The sequence below is a fragment of the Astyanax mexicanus genome, chromosome 1, assembly GCF_023375975.1.
Source record: "Astyanax mexicanus isolate ESR-SI-001 chromosome 1, AstMex3_surface, whole genome shotgun sequence".
NCBI lineage: Eukaryota > Metazoa > Chordata > Actinopteri > Characiformes > Acestrorhamphidae > Astyanax > Astyanax mexicanus.
Window position 1 is genome coordinate 54,014,765 of NC_064408.1, and position 17,228 is coordinate 54,031,992.

At 38.1% G+C, this 17,228-nt stretch overlaps 1 protein-coding gene across 1 annotated transcript in view; it reads left to right on the forward strand.

Annotated features, from left to right (window-relative positions):
• usta (uronyl 2-sulfotransferase a) overlaps positions 1-17,228 on the forward strand; it is a 136,992-nt gene that overhangs the window by 117,542 nt on the left and 2,222 nt on the right. The window contains exon 6 of the mRNA XM_022665523.2: positions 15,187-15,284. Coding sequence (XP_022521244.2) covers positions 15,187-15,284 — 98 coding nt within the window. The remainder of the gene's footprint in view (positions 1-15,186; positions 15,285-17,228) is intronic.

Consider the following 17,228-nt stretch of genomic DNA (forward strand, 5'->3'; position numbering starts at 1 on the left):
AATTAAAATTTCTTTTTAAAATGCACATATTCTGAGTGACAGTTTAACACACATGCACACACACACACACACACACACACACAGTAATTTTACAGTGCCCTACTGAAACATTCTGGAAGCACTTCACAGCACCCATCTTCACTATTAAAGTCCAACATACTGACGAGGTGTGTGTGTGCATGCGTGTGTGTGTAATAGTGCATGTGTGATAGTGTGTGTGTGTGTGTGTGTGTTTATGTGTGTGTGTGTAGATTGCAGGAAATCACTGCCATTAGTGGCATTCATCCAGTTTCTATCTCAGTTCTGTTAATCTTAGACACAAAACAGCTAGCTGTTTACATAACATTCTTCTTTTTTCTCCTTTTCTCTTCTCTCCCTTTCTCTTCTCTACTGTTCTTCTTGTCTCTTCTTCACTTTTCTTCTTTTTTCTTCTTTTTAGGGCCCGAGCACCGAAGGCGCAGGCGAAGCCTGCACCGGAGGTGCAAAGCCCTATTGTTTTTGGTCCGTTTATTATTATTATTATTATTATTATTATTCTGCCTCTTTGCGTCCATTTTTGAGGCATTTCCGATACTCGAAAACTCACGCATTTTGGCACAGGCCTCAAGCTCGGCGAAAATTTTAAAGTTCCATAGAGGCTGGACTTTGCCGTTGTTCAGGAGCTCTATAGCGCCCCCAAACGTCGGCAGTGGCCGGGATGAAGTTTGTCCAACGTGCACCAACTTTGGTACGCTTATTGACCTCCTCATAAACAACAAGAATCTCTAGGTTTTATTTGACTCCGCCCAACAGGAAGTCGGCCATTTTGACAGGAAGTTGCAAAATAAAAAGTTTCCCGCTGGGTTTCGGAGGGGTTTGGATGTTTGAAAACTCCTAAAATTTTAAAGAGCTATTTGGCTTAGGCCATACTTTGACCGTAAGTTGGAATTTTGTAAATTCGTCTTTCATCAGCTCTCTAGCGCCACCTATTTTATATCATATTTATGAAAAGCTCTCAGCCTTTTGATAATTGGCAGATTCAATAAGTCTTTGAATTGATTTAGGAATATTTTGTCGTTTTACTCATGTGTAGCTAGAGGACTCTACAGCGCCCCCTATTTTGTTTAGGCCATTAAATTAGCTGTAGCTGTCTCAAAATTTCTCCAATATTCTCGATTTTTGGCAACAACATAGAAACTATCATTCCGCACATATTACCCATTGGCTTGTACTAGCTCTGCCCAACAGGAAGTCGGCCATTTTGAAATTTGTGGAATTTTTACACATTTTTCACGAACTCATTCAAACTCCTCCTAGAGTCTTTGTCATATTACCTCTAAATTGGGCGTGGGTAGGCTCCAGACATATGTGGTGATAAATTGCGAAGGAATAGTCGATAGCTGAAACGATGACGTAATGGCAGGCAATTAATTTAATGGAGAAGCAACACTAAACAAAAGTGAAACCATGACACGGTCATAACACAGATGATTGAAAATTCATGAAACTTGGCAAAAACACAAGAGACATCATAAGACACGTTTTTAGTATTGGTAAGACTGACTCCGCCCAACAGGAAGTCGGCCATTTTGAAAAAAGTGTGTTTTACACACATTTTTTGCATACTTTGTCAAACTCCTCCTAGGGAATTTGTTGAATACTCTTGATATTTGTCTGTAATAAACTGCTAACATACTTGATTGTAAATTGCGAAGGAATAGTCGATATCTTAAACGAGGACAAAATGGCGGACAGTTGAATTGCTTGAGATGCCCCGTTAAAACAGGAAGTGAATACATTCTGGTGTTAGTAGGTGTTTGAGGAGGTTAAAAAGGTTGAAAACTCTCGAAAATTTACAGGCCTGCTTGATTTAAGCAGTACTTTGATCTGAAATCTAAATTTCTTATATACGTATTTCATTGGCTCTATAGCGCCACCTAGGTTTCAATGCATATTTGACATTACGGGAATGCTCAAAACCTCTTGAAAATTGACAGATTGCATAAGACCTAAAAACACTTTACAAATATTTTGACATTTTTTTCATGTATAGCTAGCGGACTCTACAGCGCCCCCTAATTTGTTCATTTAATAAATTAGCTGTGGATGTGTCAAAATTTGTCTAATCTTCTCAAATTTTGGTAGGAGTGTAGATAGTATGACCCTGCACATATTTGCAATTGGCTTGTATTAGCTCCGCCCAACAGGAAGTCGGCCATATTGGAATTTGTAATATTTTTACACATTTTTCACAAACTCATTTAAACTGCTCCTAAAGTCTTTGTCAGATTACCTCTTATTTCGCTGTAAATGAACAACAGACATATTTGATGACAATTGCCAAAGGATTAGTTGATCGGTAAAACGGTGACCCAATGGCGAGCAATTGATTCACTAGAGACGCAACACTAAACCAAAGTGAAACCATGACACGGTCAGAAAACAGATTTTTGAAAATTCATGAAACTTGGCAAAAACACAAAAGACATCATTACACACATTTTCAGCATTGGTAGGACTGATTCCGCCCAACAGGAAGTCAGCCATTTTGAAATATCTGCATTTTACACACATTTTTTGTGTACATTGTCAAACTACTCCTAGCAAATTTGTTGAATTCTCTTGGTATTTGGTAAAAATAAACATTGAACATATCTGATGATAAATTGTGAAGGAATAGTCGATATCTCAAACGAGGACGAAATGGCAGATGGTTGAATTTGTGAGATGCCACATCAAAACAGGAGGTCAAAACCTAGGTAATGCCAGGTGTTTTGAGGAGGTTATAACGGAGAAAAACTCACAAAATTTGACCGGCCTGCTTATCTAAGGCTGTGGTTTGATGTAGAATTAGAATTTCAAATACATGTATTTTAACAGCGCTAAAGCGCCACCTGTATTTTAAATGGATATTTCACGTGTTTAACAGGATAGAAAACTCTTGAAAATTGGCACACTCAATAAGACCTTAAAATTACTTCTACCGGTTTCTCGGTTTGGCCCGGTACGATTTGCGCTGTTGTGCGAGGGCCCTACGTCCCCCTGTGACAGGGGGACAACTCGTTCATCTTGTTTCTCTTTTCTTCTTCTCATATCTTCTTTCTAAATCTCTTCTTCACATGTTCTCACATCTATTTTGTTCTCTTTTCTCCGTGTTTCTCCTTATCCTCTTCTTGAATTGTCTCATACCTTTTTCATCTCATCTCTGTTCTTCTTATCTTTTATTGTCTCATGTCATCTGATATTTTGTCTTTCTTTCACTTCTTTCTTTTTCTATCACTGTCTTTTCTTTTTTCTTTTATCTTCTCTTCTCTTCTATCCTCTTTTCTCTTCTCTCCTCTTTTATTTGTTTCTTTCATCTTCTCTTCTATCCTTCTTTTTACTCTTCTCTTCCCCATTTCTCTTTTCTCCTCTCCTCTCCTCTCCTCTCCACACCTTTGCTCTCATCTTCTTTTATCTTGCTGTATTTTCTTTTCTCATCTCTTGCCTTGTCCTCTTCTTCTCACCTCTTCTCGCCTCATCCCTTGCCTTCTCTTCTTTTAATCTCATATTTTGTCCTCTTCTCTTTGACTTCTTTGGTTCTCTTGTTGTGTAGTCTTGTCATTTATCTTCTGTTTTCTATGTTCTTTTTATTTTTTTTGTATTTTATTGTCTTGTTTTGTCTTCTATGTATGACTTCTAATCTCTTCTCTTTTTCTTTAGTCTTTTCATCTTTTCATCTTGCATTTTGTGTTCTTATTGTCTCATTTCTTCCCATCACAAGTTGAAAACTAGTTCAAAATTGTTCAGTCATTGCAACAAATGAAAATTCAATGCGACAAATTTGGATAATATGGATTGATTGCCTTAGTCCCAAACCAAATAAAAAGGTCTGCTGTTCATTAAAATAAGAAGAAGATGTATGAAGGAAACTGTCCTACTGTTATGCTTAAATATGTGGAGAATGGGTATAATGTTGTAAAAGTGCAGTAAGCCATTACATCAGAAGTTTTGTAGTAAGTTCATTTTATTAGAAGCTTGGCCTTCTTGTACCATTTACATTACAAGCTAAGCAGCTTCTGGAGGGATTGTGTAAATTAAGTCTTGGATGAGATGATGTCATTCCAGAGTCATTTCTCTTGTCTTGGCAGAAGTGACTCATGGGTTTTTAACAGCTGTCCAACATTCAAATATGTAGATGCCTGAAGCCAGCAGAATTTGGACAGGCATTGTCTATGTAATGCCATCATTTCAGTGCTGCTGAGGAAACTGAGTATAGAACAGTGAATAATATAAGATAATACAGTATTAGAGTGATACAGTGTGAAATGCAAAAGTTTGGGCATCCCTGGGCAAAGACTCTGTTACTGTGATTAGTCACATTTTACACAAGACTGGTGTATTCGATTTATTTGTTTCAATTTTAGAGAGAAAAAGAAAAGGTATACCATGCAAAATGAAATAGTACTCTTGCTTAAAATATTAAATGAATGTGTAATGTGTGTTCAACATTATGCCTATAGGAAATCTTTTACTCGCTTAACTTTTCAAAGTACCAGATACTTTGACTGGGGCTCAAACCTGTATGTCACTGTGTGGTGCAGGTAAAACTTGTTATGGGAAAAACAAGAGGAGGTACTTTGGATGTTCTCTGGCGTTGAGTTTTTGTAATATTCTTTTTTGGTGTTCAGTGTTTGTAGATGGTCAGTCTGAACACAAGCCTGTGGCTGCTTCTGCACCATCATGTCCTGGCTTAGAGCACCTTTTCCTTTCTCAGAGGGTAATAAGAAACAGTCTAAAAGGAACAGTGCAGATAGATCCAACAATAACAGTTTCCTTTTACAGACTGGCCAGCATTATAGATGTAAACTGTTGTTTTCCCCCCATGTTTCCTCAAAAGCTTTGTCAGTATTTCCTTGTGTTGAGTTCAAAGACAAAGTCACATGTTAACATTCATCTGGAGGTAGTTGAAGGCTAAATCAGAATGGCTTTGTTCCCAGGTCTTCAGTGAAAAAGCTGCAGTGGGACTGTAGTGAAAATGCTGAACTACAGCATAGCTTCACCTGAGGTGCAGTAGAAGCCTAAGTTCATCCTCGTAAATCTGTTTATCCATTCTTTCTTTAATCAAGTAATGACTGAAGTGTAAGTGAAAGCAGCTGGATTTGTTGGATTGGTTGGTGATGCTGCTCTATTTTGGGGTGTTTTTTCATCTATATATAAAGTTAATATACAAAAAGAGAATTAGCATCTAAATATGAATAGCTAACATGTATACTGTTTCTGTATAAAAAAGTATGTTTTTAAGTATGAATTTAAGAGAAAGAGTTGGTTTAGAAAAGCTTAGACAGGTAAAAAACATCATAATGCATTGTTGTAAAGACATACAGACATTATACATTATTGCTTAGTTTTAAATGTGTTTTACATGGAGAACATAATTCATTTTGAGGGTGGTCTGAGATGTTCTTCAAGGTTCATCAAGACCTTAGGAACCAAAGAGCATATAAGCAATGTAACAAGTGATTTGTCTGCACTGAGAGATAGAGAGAAAGAGAGAGAGAGAGTGTGTGTGTCCACACTGTCCAGTACTGCGGGGGTGAGTGGTTTTGGCTAAGGTTCTCTGGAGCCAACCAGCCAGAACCATGTGTCATTTCCTGTATATATCATTACACGTGTCACACTCTCTCCCTCACTTTCTCCTCTCTTTCTTCCTCCTGTCTCTCTTTCTCTCTACGCTTCTTTGTTTCGTCGTGTTTCCCTTTTCTTATACTCTTTTTCATATATTGTTCTCCATCTCATACTTCTGTCTATCAGCCTTCTTCTATCCTGCCTCCCTTTCTCCTCTCTCTCTCTTCTCTCAGTCTCTCTCAGAGCTTCTTGTCCTCACTGAACTCTTGTGGTTTTAATTGTTTTGAACTTTTGGCTGTTGGTTAAGTGTGGATCATAATTGTCTTGGGTTTTATTGGTTACAGCAGAGCTGCTGAGTGATTGGTTGTGCTTTTTTTGTTCTCAGTTGTTATTTGCCTCTCCTAGTGATTTGTGCCATTGGCCATTCCCTCCTCTGCCACTTCAATACACACTTCCTACTTGTCAATCAACGGTCAAAGGAATCCCAGCTGAGACACTCATCAGTAGACTTTGAATGTAACATCTGCACTGCACTTTTTGGCACCGGGTTGCAGTTGAGTTGCAGTTGGATTGAGAGAGGATGTTGTTGTGATTTTGGGCTGTAGTCCGTGTTCAGGTACAGACTCAATATTGTTGGTGAATTTGGCTCCTCTCGGACCTCCACCGCTGTCTTCCTGCTTTGAAGCTTCTCCAGAAGCCTCAGCTGCCTATTGTCAATAAATATCCATGTCCCTGATGCAGTCCAACCAAGCTGAGCAAACGGTTTGGGAAGAATCAATAAACACAGGTTTGAGGAGGGATGAGCAGTGGGAAATTGCAAGTGTCTAGAACAAAAAACAATGATATTTATTGCATTAAAAAATGTAATTTAAATATATTGTAGACTGTGTGTTCACTTGACTCCAAGTACAAGCTAAGAGTGGTCGTTCATTTCTTCAATGGTTTAATATAAACATGCTTTATAAGAGCTAGACAGAAAACCCAAGTCATATCATCACTAAGATTTTTGCCAAGTATATCCTGGAGTTGGAGTTGGAAAGTATATTGCATTTTAAAAATGTTTTGTCTTGTTCTTAAATGTTATTATTGCTCATGTCTGAGAGAGTTTACCCCAAGGGGATAAAGTTACCAGATCTGTTTTAGCAAACTGAAAACAGCATTTCTGTGTAACATTGTGCCAGGAAACATTCATGATAACAAAACACAGTATATTTAAATGTAGATTATAAGCACAGGATACCTAAAGGCCACTGCATATTGTAGCTCCAGTGGTCGGCATGGGAGTCATCGAGTTGCTATTTAGGAAAGTAAATTTTTTCCGTAAATAAAATATCTTACAGACGGCACTTTTTTAAACAAGCAAGCTGATCTGGTCTCTTTAGTATGTGCTAATGTATCATTGACAATGTATCAAAGAGTTTATAGCACAGTTTATACCATACACTAAATTTTTACTATAGTAAAAGGATATCCCTAAAATTTGAACTGAATGGAGGTGAGCTACAACAATACACTTGCTCCTAAGTGTATATGTGAGTGCCCTAAAACTAAAATTAACCCAACATTTAACATTTAAAGTTAATAAACTAAATACAATTTTAAACTAGTGAAACCAATAACAGACTTATAATAGCCTTAGTCAAACATGATTCATTTGTCAGTTATTGGACTGACCAAAAGAGTGAGTATTTAATGACTGTAACATAAGTTGCCAACACTTTTAAAAGCTTATGGACTGTGTGTGACTAACTGCTCTCTGTATATAACACAAAAAAAGGCTTGTCATGTTGAAATAGTGTGTATTTTTAAGTGTACCCAGAACATGAGGAAAGAAAAACAAGGTGGTTTCAGAGTAGATTTAATAGAATTTGTGAAAATAGATGAGGCTTTTAACTACACTTTTATTTAGAAAATGTATAACCATGGCCAAAGCTCATGAGATGAATGTAAGTAAATTAGCTGTAAATTTCTGCATTTAAACCTGCAGTCCTGTGTTCCTAAACTGATTTAAATGGGCTTCTTTTTCAGAACTAATTTTACTGGAGAGTAATGCTCAACACCAGCCAAGCATGAATAGTTTCACATTAAAAGGTGAAAAATGTCAGATGTCAAACACAATTCTTTAAAATCAGCTCCTGCAGTCAGGCAGACTTGTCAAACTCGATGAAAAATAAAGCAAACACCTGAACGCCCTACAGGTCAGAAGGTTCTCAAAAAGTGAGCTGTCAGGCTGAAACAATAAACACATCTTTCTATTCTTCTGTTTCTTTTATGGTTGGAAAGTGCATGCAGGAAGTGTTCCAGGTGGACCAATATCCGCTGTGCACTTTCCCACGCGATTGACAGCTGAGAAAGACCTTTTCATTTCCTGAAATCTAAAGTCAAATAAAAACTTTAAGTGAAAAGCACCAAGGTCGCTGTTCTGTGTAATAGTAATAACAAAGTATTTCTCTGTATTTATGGTGGGTTAGTGTGCCAGCAGGGCCCAGGTTTGCTTACATGAGCTCCCCCTGGCTCCTGGGCTCCACCTGAGGCACGTGAAGAGAGCAGAGGCCCTGCAGTCTGGAGCCTCTAGATCTTTCTGTCTTTACTTAAGCTCTCTGGAGTGGAGGCCTTTAACGTGACAGATCACCTGCTTCTGTGGAAAACGACCAGCCACGGCCAACGCTACTGCAAAAAACATTCTCAAAAGCAGTAAAATTATATTATTATTATTATATAAAAATGAGATTTATGTGCTTATACAACACAAAATAATGTGTCTTCTTTAATGAAAAAATGATATCACTCTAAAGCAGTCTGAACATATGTAATATAATAATTTAGGATTGTAAACATGACATGATATGATCAAATATTCAGATTCTATGATCAATAGCATCATAGGGCCCAAATTAAAGTGGATAACACAACCTCTGCAACAACCTGTGTTAAAAAGTTGTTAGTAAATATTTATATAAACTATACTGTGTAGTTACTTTGAGTTGCATTAACTTAAAGAAATAAAAAAGTAAAGTTTTTATGAGATGTGCAAAAGTTTACACAGAAAATAGTAAAAACCCATTGGTTATTCAGACAGACAGAGTGACAGTCTGTACACAGTGTAAAACTTAGCTTTATTCCTTTTCTTGAATGTAATGAACCTGATGAGTGAACTAAAAAAAATCACGTGTTCAGAGGTCTGTTTTCTAAAGGCATCACTGTTGGTGTGTCAAAAGATAGAAAGTCTACGATTTTTAAATCTTGTTTTGTTAAGTATCACTTTGTTGATTTTTTTTTTGCACAGCACACGTATTTTTTAAACCACAATTAACAAAGATGAAGCAAAAAATTCAAATGTTAAATCATGTCAGGTAAAAAACAGATTGCATTTTCTAAAAGAAATAGTATACATTTTTTAAACATAGCAGTAATGGGTGGAAGCCATATGCCAGCCAAAAATACTCTTCCTAAATACAGCAAATTAAAAACATTAAATACAGAGTTCTGTACTTGGTACCACTTACATACATAGACCTTTTGCACAGCGTTGTCTGATATTGTGGAGAGAGGTAAATTGGCATGATACCAGAAGCAACAGTGTAAAAAAAATTGGAAAAGGAAAATAGTTTTTTTTCCTTGTTTTAGGGAAATTAAAATGTTTTCACTTGTTTTTTTTAACTCGTGTTTTTTTTTACTTTTGTCATCATGCCATCCTTTTTTGCTGAAAAAAAAGAAACACTTTAGGTGGTCAAAGATCAAGACAACCTGTCTATTTCTCCTTTTCCTCATCCTTTGCTTGTCCTCTGCATGTTTCAGGGTCTATTGTTTTTCTCTCGTCACCAGTTTTTTTTTTTTTTTAGCGTGTTGAGTTTTCATCAGGTGACCTTCATTTTTGAGAATGAACAGAAAGGAAGGGGAAAAGGAGAAAAGTTTAAAGAGGGAAAGAGAAAATGCGGGAGATTGACTTTACTTGTTATTTTTGTATCAGCCTTGTACCTTTTACTTACTCTTAACTGGCTGAGCATCTGTGCCGGGTAAAATCACAGCTAAATGGTGTGGAATTTCATAGAGCTCTATAATACTGCAAAACTCCCTGCTGTTTGAGCCTGTGTGTGTGTGTGTCTGTGTGTGTGTGCATGCATATGTGTGTGTGTTCCTTGAAATCCCCTCAAGACCCTCAGTGTTTTTTTTCACCTGCATAATATGAGTAGGTTTTGCACATTGCATGAAACCACAGAGTGAATAGGTGCCAGACCTCAGTAATGGCAGAGGCTGTTCCAGCGGAGCTTTATAGGTGCGTTCTACAGCCAGAGCATTGTCGGGTCATTCATCAGGACGTGCTGGGGCCTGTGCCATCATTCAAACTAGATTTTACGATGAAGACCTTTTGAACCTTGCATCGAGGGTTTTGTACTTCAGAATTTAATACAAAAGGGAATTTTTCAAGCAGAAATATTTTGACAGCAATTAGTCACGAGTCCGAGTTAAGTCTCAAGTCTTTGATCACGAGTCCGAGTCAAGTTTTAAGTCTTTGATCACGAGTCCGGGTCAAGTCTCAAGTCTTTGATCACGAGTCCGAGTCAAGTTTTAAGTCTTTGATCACGAGTCCGAGTCAAGTCTCAAGTCTTTGATCACGAGTCCGAGTCAAGTTTTAAGTCTTTGATCACGAGTCCGAGTCAAGTCTCAAGTCTTTGATCATGAGTCAGAATCAAGTCCCAAGTCTTTGATCACGAGTCTGAGTCCAGTTTTAAGTCTTTAAATACGAGTCCGGGTCAAGTCTCAAGTCCCAAGTCTTTGATCACGAGTCCGAGTCAAGTCTCGAGTCTTTGATCACGAGTCAGAATCAAGTCTCAAGTCTTTGATCACGAGTCCGAGTCAAGTCTCTACCGAGAAGGCTCTGTTCTACCGAGACGGCTCTGTTGTCTGTGACTGAAGCGTTGAAAACTGCCAGAGCTGCAGGTCAGTCCTCAGTGCTCATTCTGCTGGACCTCTTGGCCGCATTTGACACAGTCAACCATGACTTCCTCCTAACTATACTCTCAAACATGGGGATCGCAGATAATGTGCTGTCATGGTTCAGATCATAACTCACTGGGCGCTCGTTCAAGGTGTCGTGGCAAGGACAGCTGTCCTCAGCCCGCTCCTTATCCACTGGGGTTCCCCAAGGTTCGGTACTGGGACCCCTTCTCTTCTCCATATACACCACCTCTCTTGGTCAGGTTATCCGCTCACACGGATTTTCCTACCATTGCTTTGCTGATGACACCCAGCTATACCTGTCGTTCTCACCTGAAGATCACTCAATCTCTGCACGGATTTCGCAGTGTCTCTCTGACATATCCTCATGGATGAGGGAGCATCACCTTCAATTAAATCTCTCAAAGACTGAACTTCTGGTTATACCAGCAAAACCATCTTTTCAACACAAATTCTCTATAAGTATCGACTCTCTCTCTCTCTCACCGACAAAGGTTGCTAGGAACCTGGGTGTTATGGTTGATGACCAACTCTCCTTCACGCACCATGTGGCCTCAGTTGCTCGGTCCTGCCGCTTTGCGCTCTATAACATCCGAAAAATTAGACCGTTCCTGACGCAACAGGCCACCCAACTCCTGGTGCAAGCGGTCGTCATCTCACGCCTCGACTACTGCAATGCCCTGCTAACTGGCCTCCCGGCCTGTGTAGTAAAACCACTCCAGATGATCCAGAACGCAGCAGCACGTCTGGTCTTCAACCAGCCAAAACGGGCACATGTCACCCCGCTGCTCATTGAGCTCCATTGGCTACCAGTTGATGCTCGCATCAAATTCAAAACTCTTACAATCGCCTACAAGGTGATGTCAGAACAGGCTCCTTCCTACCTGCACTCGCTCCTGAAGGCTTACGCTACCTCCCGGCCGCTGCGCTCCTCCAGTGAACGTCGCCTCGCTTTGCCAAACATTCACACAAAGCAATCCAGACTGTTCTCATACAGAGTTCCCCAATGGTGGAACAAACTACCTTCCACTACCAGATCAGGAGAATCTCTCGCTATCTTTAAGAAACTCCTGAAGACAGAGCTCTTCAAAGAGCACTTACTCTCTTAACACCTCTAACACACTAACTACTTCTAACCTCATTTCCTTCTTCCTCTCCTTCACTTTTCACTCCTATCCTTTTATTCCCCTTTGTCCTCCTTTTATCCCCATCCAAAGATGTTTTTCCTTTAAACTTATTTTACATTGTACTTGACTATTGTAAGTCGCTTTGGACAAAAGCGTCTGCCAAATGTAATGTAATGTAATGTAAAAAAGTCTCAAGTCTTTGATCACGAGTCCAGGTCAAGTCTCAAGTCTTTGATCACGAGTCCGGGTCAAGTCTGAAGTCTTTGATCACGAGTCCGGGTCAAGTCTGAAGTCTTTGATCACAAGTCCGAGTCAAGTCTGAAGTCTTTGATCACAAGTCTGAGTCAAGACTCAAGTCTTTGATCACGAGTCCAGGTCAAGTCTGAAGTCTTTGATCACAAGTCTGAGTCAAGTCTCAAGTCTTTGATCACGAGTCCCGGTCAACTCTCAAGTCTTTGATCACGAGTCCGGGTCAAGTCTGAAGTCTTTGATCACAAGTCTGGGTCAAGTCTGAAGTCTTTGATCACAAGTCCGAGTCAAGTCTCAAGTCTTTGATCACGAGTCAGAATCAGGTCTCAAGTCTTTGATCACGAGTCCAGGTCAAGTCTGAAGTCTTTGATCACAAGTCCGAGTCAAGTCTCAAGTCTTTGATCACGAGTCAGAATCAGGTCTCAAGTCTTTGATCACGAGTCCAGGTCAAGTCTGAAGTCTTTGATCACAAGTCTGAGTCAAGTCTCAAGTCTTTGATCACGAGTTCCGGTCAAGTCTCAAGTCTTTGATCACGAGTCCCGGTCAAGTCTCAAGTCTTTGATCACGAGTCCGGGTCAAGCCTGAACCCGAGCGTGAACACAGGCTTGACTGACCTGATGCCCGATGCAATGTAACAAATCACACTGTGATTTTTGTGCTGATCCAAAAATTACAGCTCATCCGCGCATTTAAAGCTATGCAGGTGGATTAATGATTGTTTACGAGTCTCAAAACACGAGTCCGAGTCAAGTCTGAAGTCTCTGCGTCTACGACTTAAGGTCAACTCGAGTTTGAGGTGCAAACTCGAGTCCCCATCTCTGATATATTGTCAATGTTTAAAGAGCTTCCATAAATAACTTTTTGTTTTCAATTCCAATTTCTGAATTATCTGTTTGAGATGTATATAAACTCACTCAGAGAGCTTTGAGTTGAATGATACATGAAAGGAAAACTTACTAACCATAATTCTTAACAGTGGTGATAATAACAACTAGACGTTGCAACATGTATAATATGAACATAACCATATCATGTCCTGGGTATATGTGAGGGGACTCTGCACTGAATATAATACCTAAAGCAAATACCTCACATTCATTACCACCCACTGTGCAGTTCACTTTGGGTGGCAATGCCTTTTATTTCTAGTACAAATGTGACACTGTGGTTCAATGAATGTTACATTCCTGCACAAATTCATAAATGCAATGTCCCGTTTATTTGCACCCACTATCAGACTTTACTCAAACTCCCATGATTCATGTTACACTGGCCAGGGCTCTGACTTACTTACAACATAACACCTCACAACTAAAACAGATGTGAATGTTTCAAGCTGTTTTCTGAGGTAACACTTCATGATCATTTTATATACTGCTATCCCATGACTTCTGTCATGTCACAGTATGTCCAAAATAAGTCCTGTGTCTTGTAATGTTACTTAGGTAATATTAATAGAGATTAAACAGTGATAATTGTCTAAACATATGAAAACATTCATAGGCTTTTCCTCTGGTCCTACTTTGCTTTACAACATCCTGTATGTATCCATCTGCCAGGCATCAGGTCGTGTATTATTAACCCTTTTATATAGTATAGTTTCTGTCAGGAACCTTAAACTCCTCAGGCATCTGGTTCCTGTCACTCCCAATGTAAACTATTTGGACTTTAGAGTTTCTGTAGAATGGCACATTTTATTCAAACAATCCATCAACCTTTATTTTCACTCAGTTATACATTGAGGTTTTCCTCATGTTCAAGTGCAGCTGAGCTTTTACAACTGAAAGGGGCTGAAAAATAAATGTTATATAAGTTTTTTAAAAGTACTTATTGAGGTGAGCTAAAATAAAAACATTCATAAACAAAACAATAAAAATGAAATGGTAAGACCGTTAAAAAAACAAGCAAACAATGAAAGAACTAATTAAGAAGAAACTAATTAATTCAGAATAAAAGCATAAGTACACAGCATGAAATTTGAAGCAATAAAATAAAGATATAATAATAGAATATTAAAACATAAACAAAAATAAAAAATAGAAGACTAAAAAAATGAAGCGGTTCCTAAAATAACATAAAGATTTTAAAGAAAGTAAATGACAGAAATAAAATAAAAGGTAAAACAGAGGATAGAATAAATAAAAAGTCAAAATAAATGGAATAAGAAAGTAAAAAGCCAAAAGTAGGACAGGTGATAAAATAAAAGGATAAAATAAATAAAAAGGCTAAAAGGTAAAACAAAATTAAATAAATAAAATACTAAAAACATAAAAGGTAGAAGAAAAACTCAACTAAAAGAGTTACAGGCTGTCTGAAGGTAGTATGTTAAAAATGATTTAGTGACTCCAGTGAGCTGAGTTTTGGAGTTTCCTGTAGTGAATTCCAGCTCACTAGTGCACTGTAGCTAAAAGATACAGTGCACCATACAGCCATACACAGCCACTCGTAATGAGTGGGTTTACATCTTGATTTTGTTATGCAGTCTGTGGAAATACACATATAAATCTTTCCAGTGTTAATCATGTTGTTTAAATTAAGAGTGTGGTTTAATTGAAATGCAGTTGAAACTAAAAGTTTGAAAGTCTTGTATTATATACTACATGCTGTAAGAAGACAAAGATGCATCATCACCTCCATGACTCCTCCTGGACAGTGTTCTTAAACTAAACTTTAAACACATGCTGCAGTTAATCACAGCGTCAGTGATCTCTGCTTACTCTCTGCTTCGAGGTGTTTGAGCTAGCGGTTATTTGACACGTTCTTAGGAAGTTATTGAGCGTTGTGTGTTTATGTGTTTGTGAAAAGGTTTAAATCAGGTCCTGCTGTGAATGAGTTCATAAGGCAGGAGTCATTTTCTCAGTGCGTGTAAGTGATGCCCCCTTCTGGCCACAAATGATTAGTACCATTTCTTATCTTGAACAAATTGCAGTGTAACATAATACAGGGTAAGTGTAACGTTATGTTAAACTAAATTAGGTACTGATTTCTGAGAGTGATTTTATTTAGTTCTACACCAGGTGATAATCTGCTTGCACTGATAGACACTGTGTGTGACAAGGATGCCCAAAAATGTTCTCTTCTTTTACACACTTTACCTATCATCTTATCATCTCATTTTTAAGTCTTTTGTTAAGTGAACTGATGGTGACAAACCCAGTTAAACTGCAACCTGTAGTAGTGTTCAGACTAAAGCATGTTTTATTTGCATATTTGTGTTTTAATATTCACACCTCTCTCAACAAACCTCTCTCCCCTCTCTCTGCAGGACATTAATGTGTGTATCCTGGAAAACTACCCAGAGTGTTCAAATCCACGACTTTTCTACATAGTGCCATACTTCTGTGGTCAGCATCCTCAGTGCAGGTAATCTGCTCTAACAACGTTTACATTTGCACTACAGAAGACTTTGCACTTTTGTCTCATCTCATTGTCGTAGGTAATCATGTTCTTGCTTGTAAATAATATCCATATATCACATATTACTGTAATCATGTACATATGGAAGTCTTGATGTAAATTAAATATTTATAAATTTAGTTAGATTATTATTTTTTGCCTTATTATATTTTTACTATTTATGTGGCATACTTTACGAGAAGCAGAGAGAGAATTTCATTGTACAAGAATTTTTTTTTTTTTTTTTAAGTTTAAGTAAAGCACACCTGATTCACATACTGATCATCCCCTGGAGATCAGCAAATAATAATAATAATGTATTTTATTTGTTGACGCCTTTTAAGACACTCAAGGTCACCTTACATCCACGTGATCCCGTGTACATATAGTACATAGATCAAACAGTACATAATTAAAAGCAGAAAAATAAAATAAAATGAGTAAAGTCAAAACAAGACAAAATAAATACATATTGAGTAAAATAACTTAAATACAACAATCACAATGAGTAAGCCGTCTTGAAGAGATGCGTTTTAAGATCAGTTTTAAACTGTGTAATGGAGTCCAGCACACGTATGTAAGGAGGAAGCACGTTCCAGAGTTTAGGTGCTGCATAAGAAAAGGCTCTAGCGCTAAGCTTGATGTCGGGTACTACAAAAAGGCCTGCTGAAGAAGACCCAGCAGAGCCTGAATAGAGTGTAAATCTGAAAAAGATCTCTGAGGTAGGTAAGAGAGAGGTTATGAAGAGCTCTAAAAGTAAGTAATAATATTTTAAAAGTAATCTGCTGTTGCACAGGGAACCAAGGAAGTAACATGCTCAGTTTGGAGCGCGTAATAATCCGATCCATCATTAAGAAATATAAGGAATATGGCACATGTGTAAGTCTGCCTAGACCAGAACAGCCTCACAAACTGCATTGCCATCCAGGAAAGATGCTAGTGAGAAAGACCACCAAGACAGTAAATGACTATCCTGAAGCAGTTAAATTCATGCTGCCACCACCATGCTTCACAGTAGAGGTGGGATGTTTGTGGTGATGTGCAGTGAATGCGGTCTACCGAACAATGTGTCTACTCTAATGGTGACTATATGTTTAATGTATTGTGGCCCTTTTCTTCATAACCAAGCATAAAAAATGCTAGTAGTAAATCTCGGTAACTAAAGTCATATGAAAAAGTTTGGGCACCCCTATTAATCGTAATCATTTTTAGTTCTAAATATTTGGGTGTAAAAGTATGGTCACCCTTATCTTTTATTGATTTGAATACTCCTAACTACTTTGTACTGACTTATTAAAGCACAAAATTGGTTTGTTAACCTCATTGAGCTTTCGAACTTCATGCCACACCTCAGGCGACTCTGTTTGTGGCGTGCTTGCAGAAATGGCTTCTTTCGCATCACTCTTTCATACAGCTTCTCCTTGTGTAAAGTGCGCTGTATTGTTGACCGATGCACAGTGACACCATCTGCAGCAAGATGATGCTGCAGCTCTTTGGAGCTGTCTCTGAGACAACTTTTTGTATCCTTCCCCTGAACAACTATGTTGAACAATCTTTGTTTTTAGATCATTTGAGAGTTGTTTTGATGAGCCCATGATGCCACTCTTCAGAGGAGATTCAAATAGGAGAACAACTTGCAATTGGCCACCTTAAATACCTTTTCTCATGATTGGATACACCTGGCTATAAAGTTCAAAGCTCAATGAGGTTACCAAACCAATTTTGTGCTTCAGTAAGTCAGTAAAAAGTAGTTAGGAGTATTCAAATCAATAAAATGATAAGGGTGCCCATACTTTTGCACCGGTCAAATTTTGGTTTACTGCATATTGCACATTTTCTGTTAGTACAAAAAACCTCATTTCAATCCTGAAATATTACTGTGTCCATCAGTTATTAGATATATCAAACTGA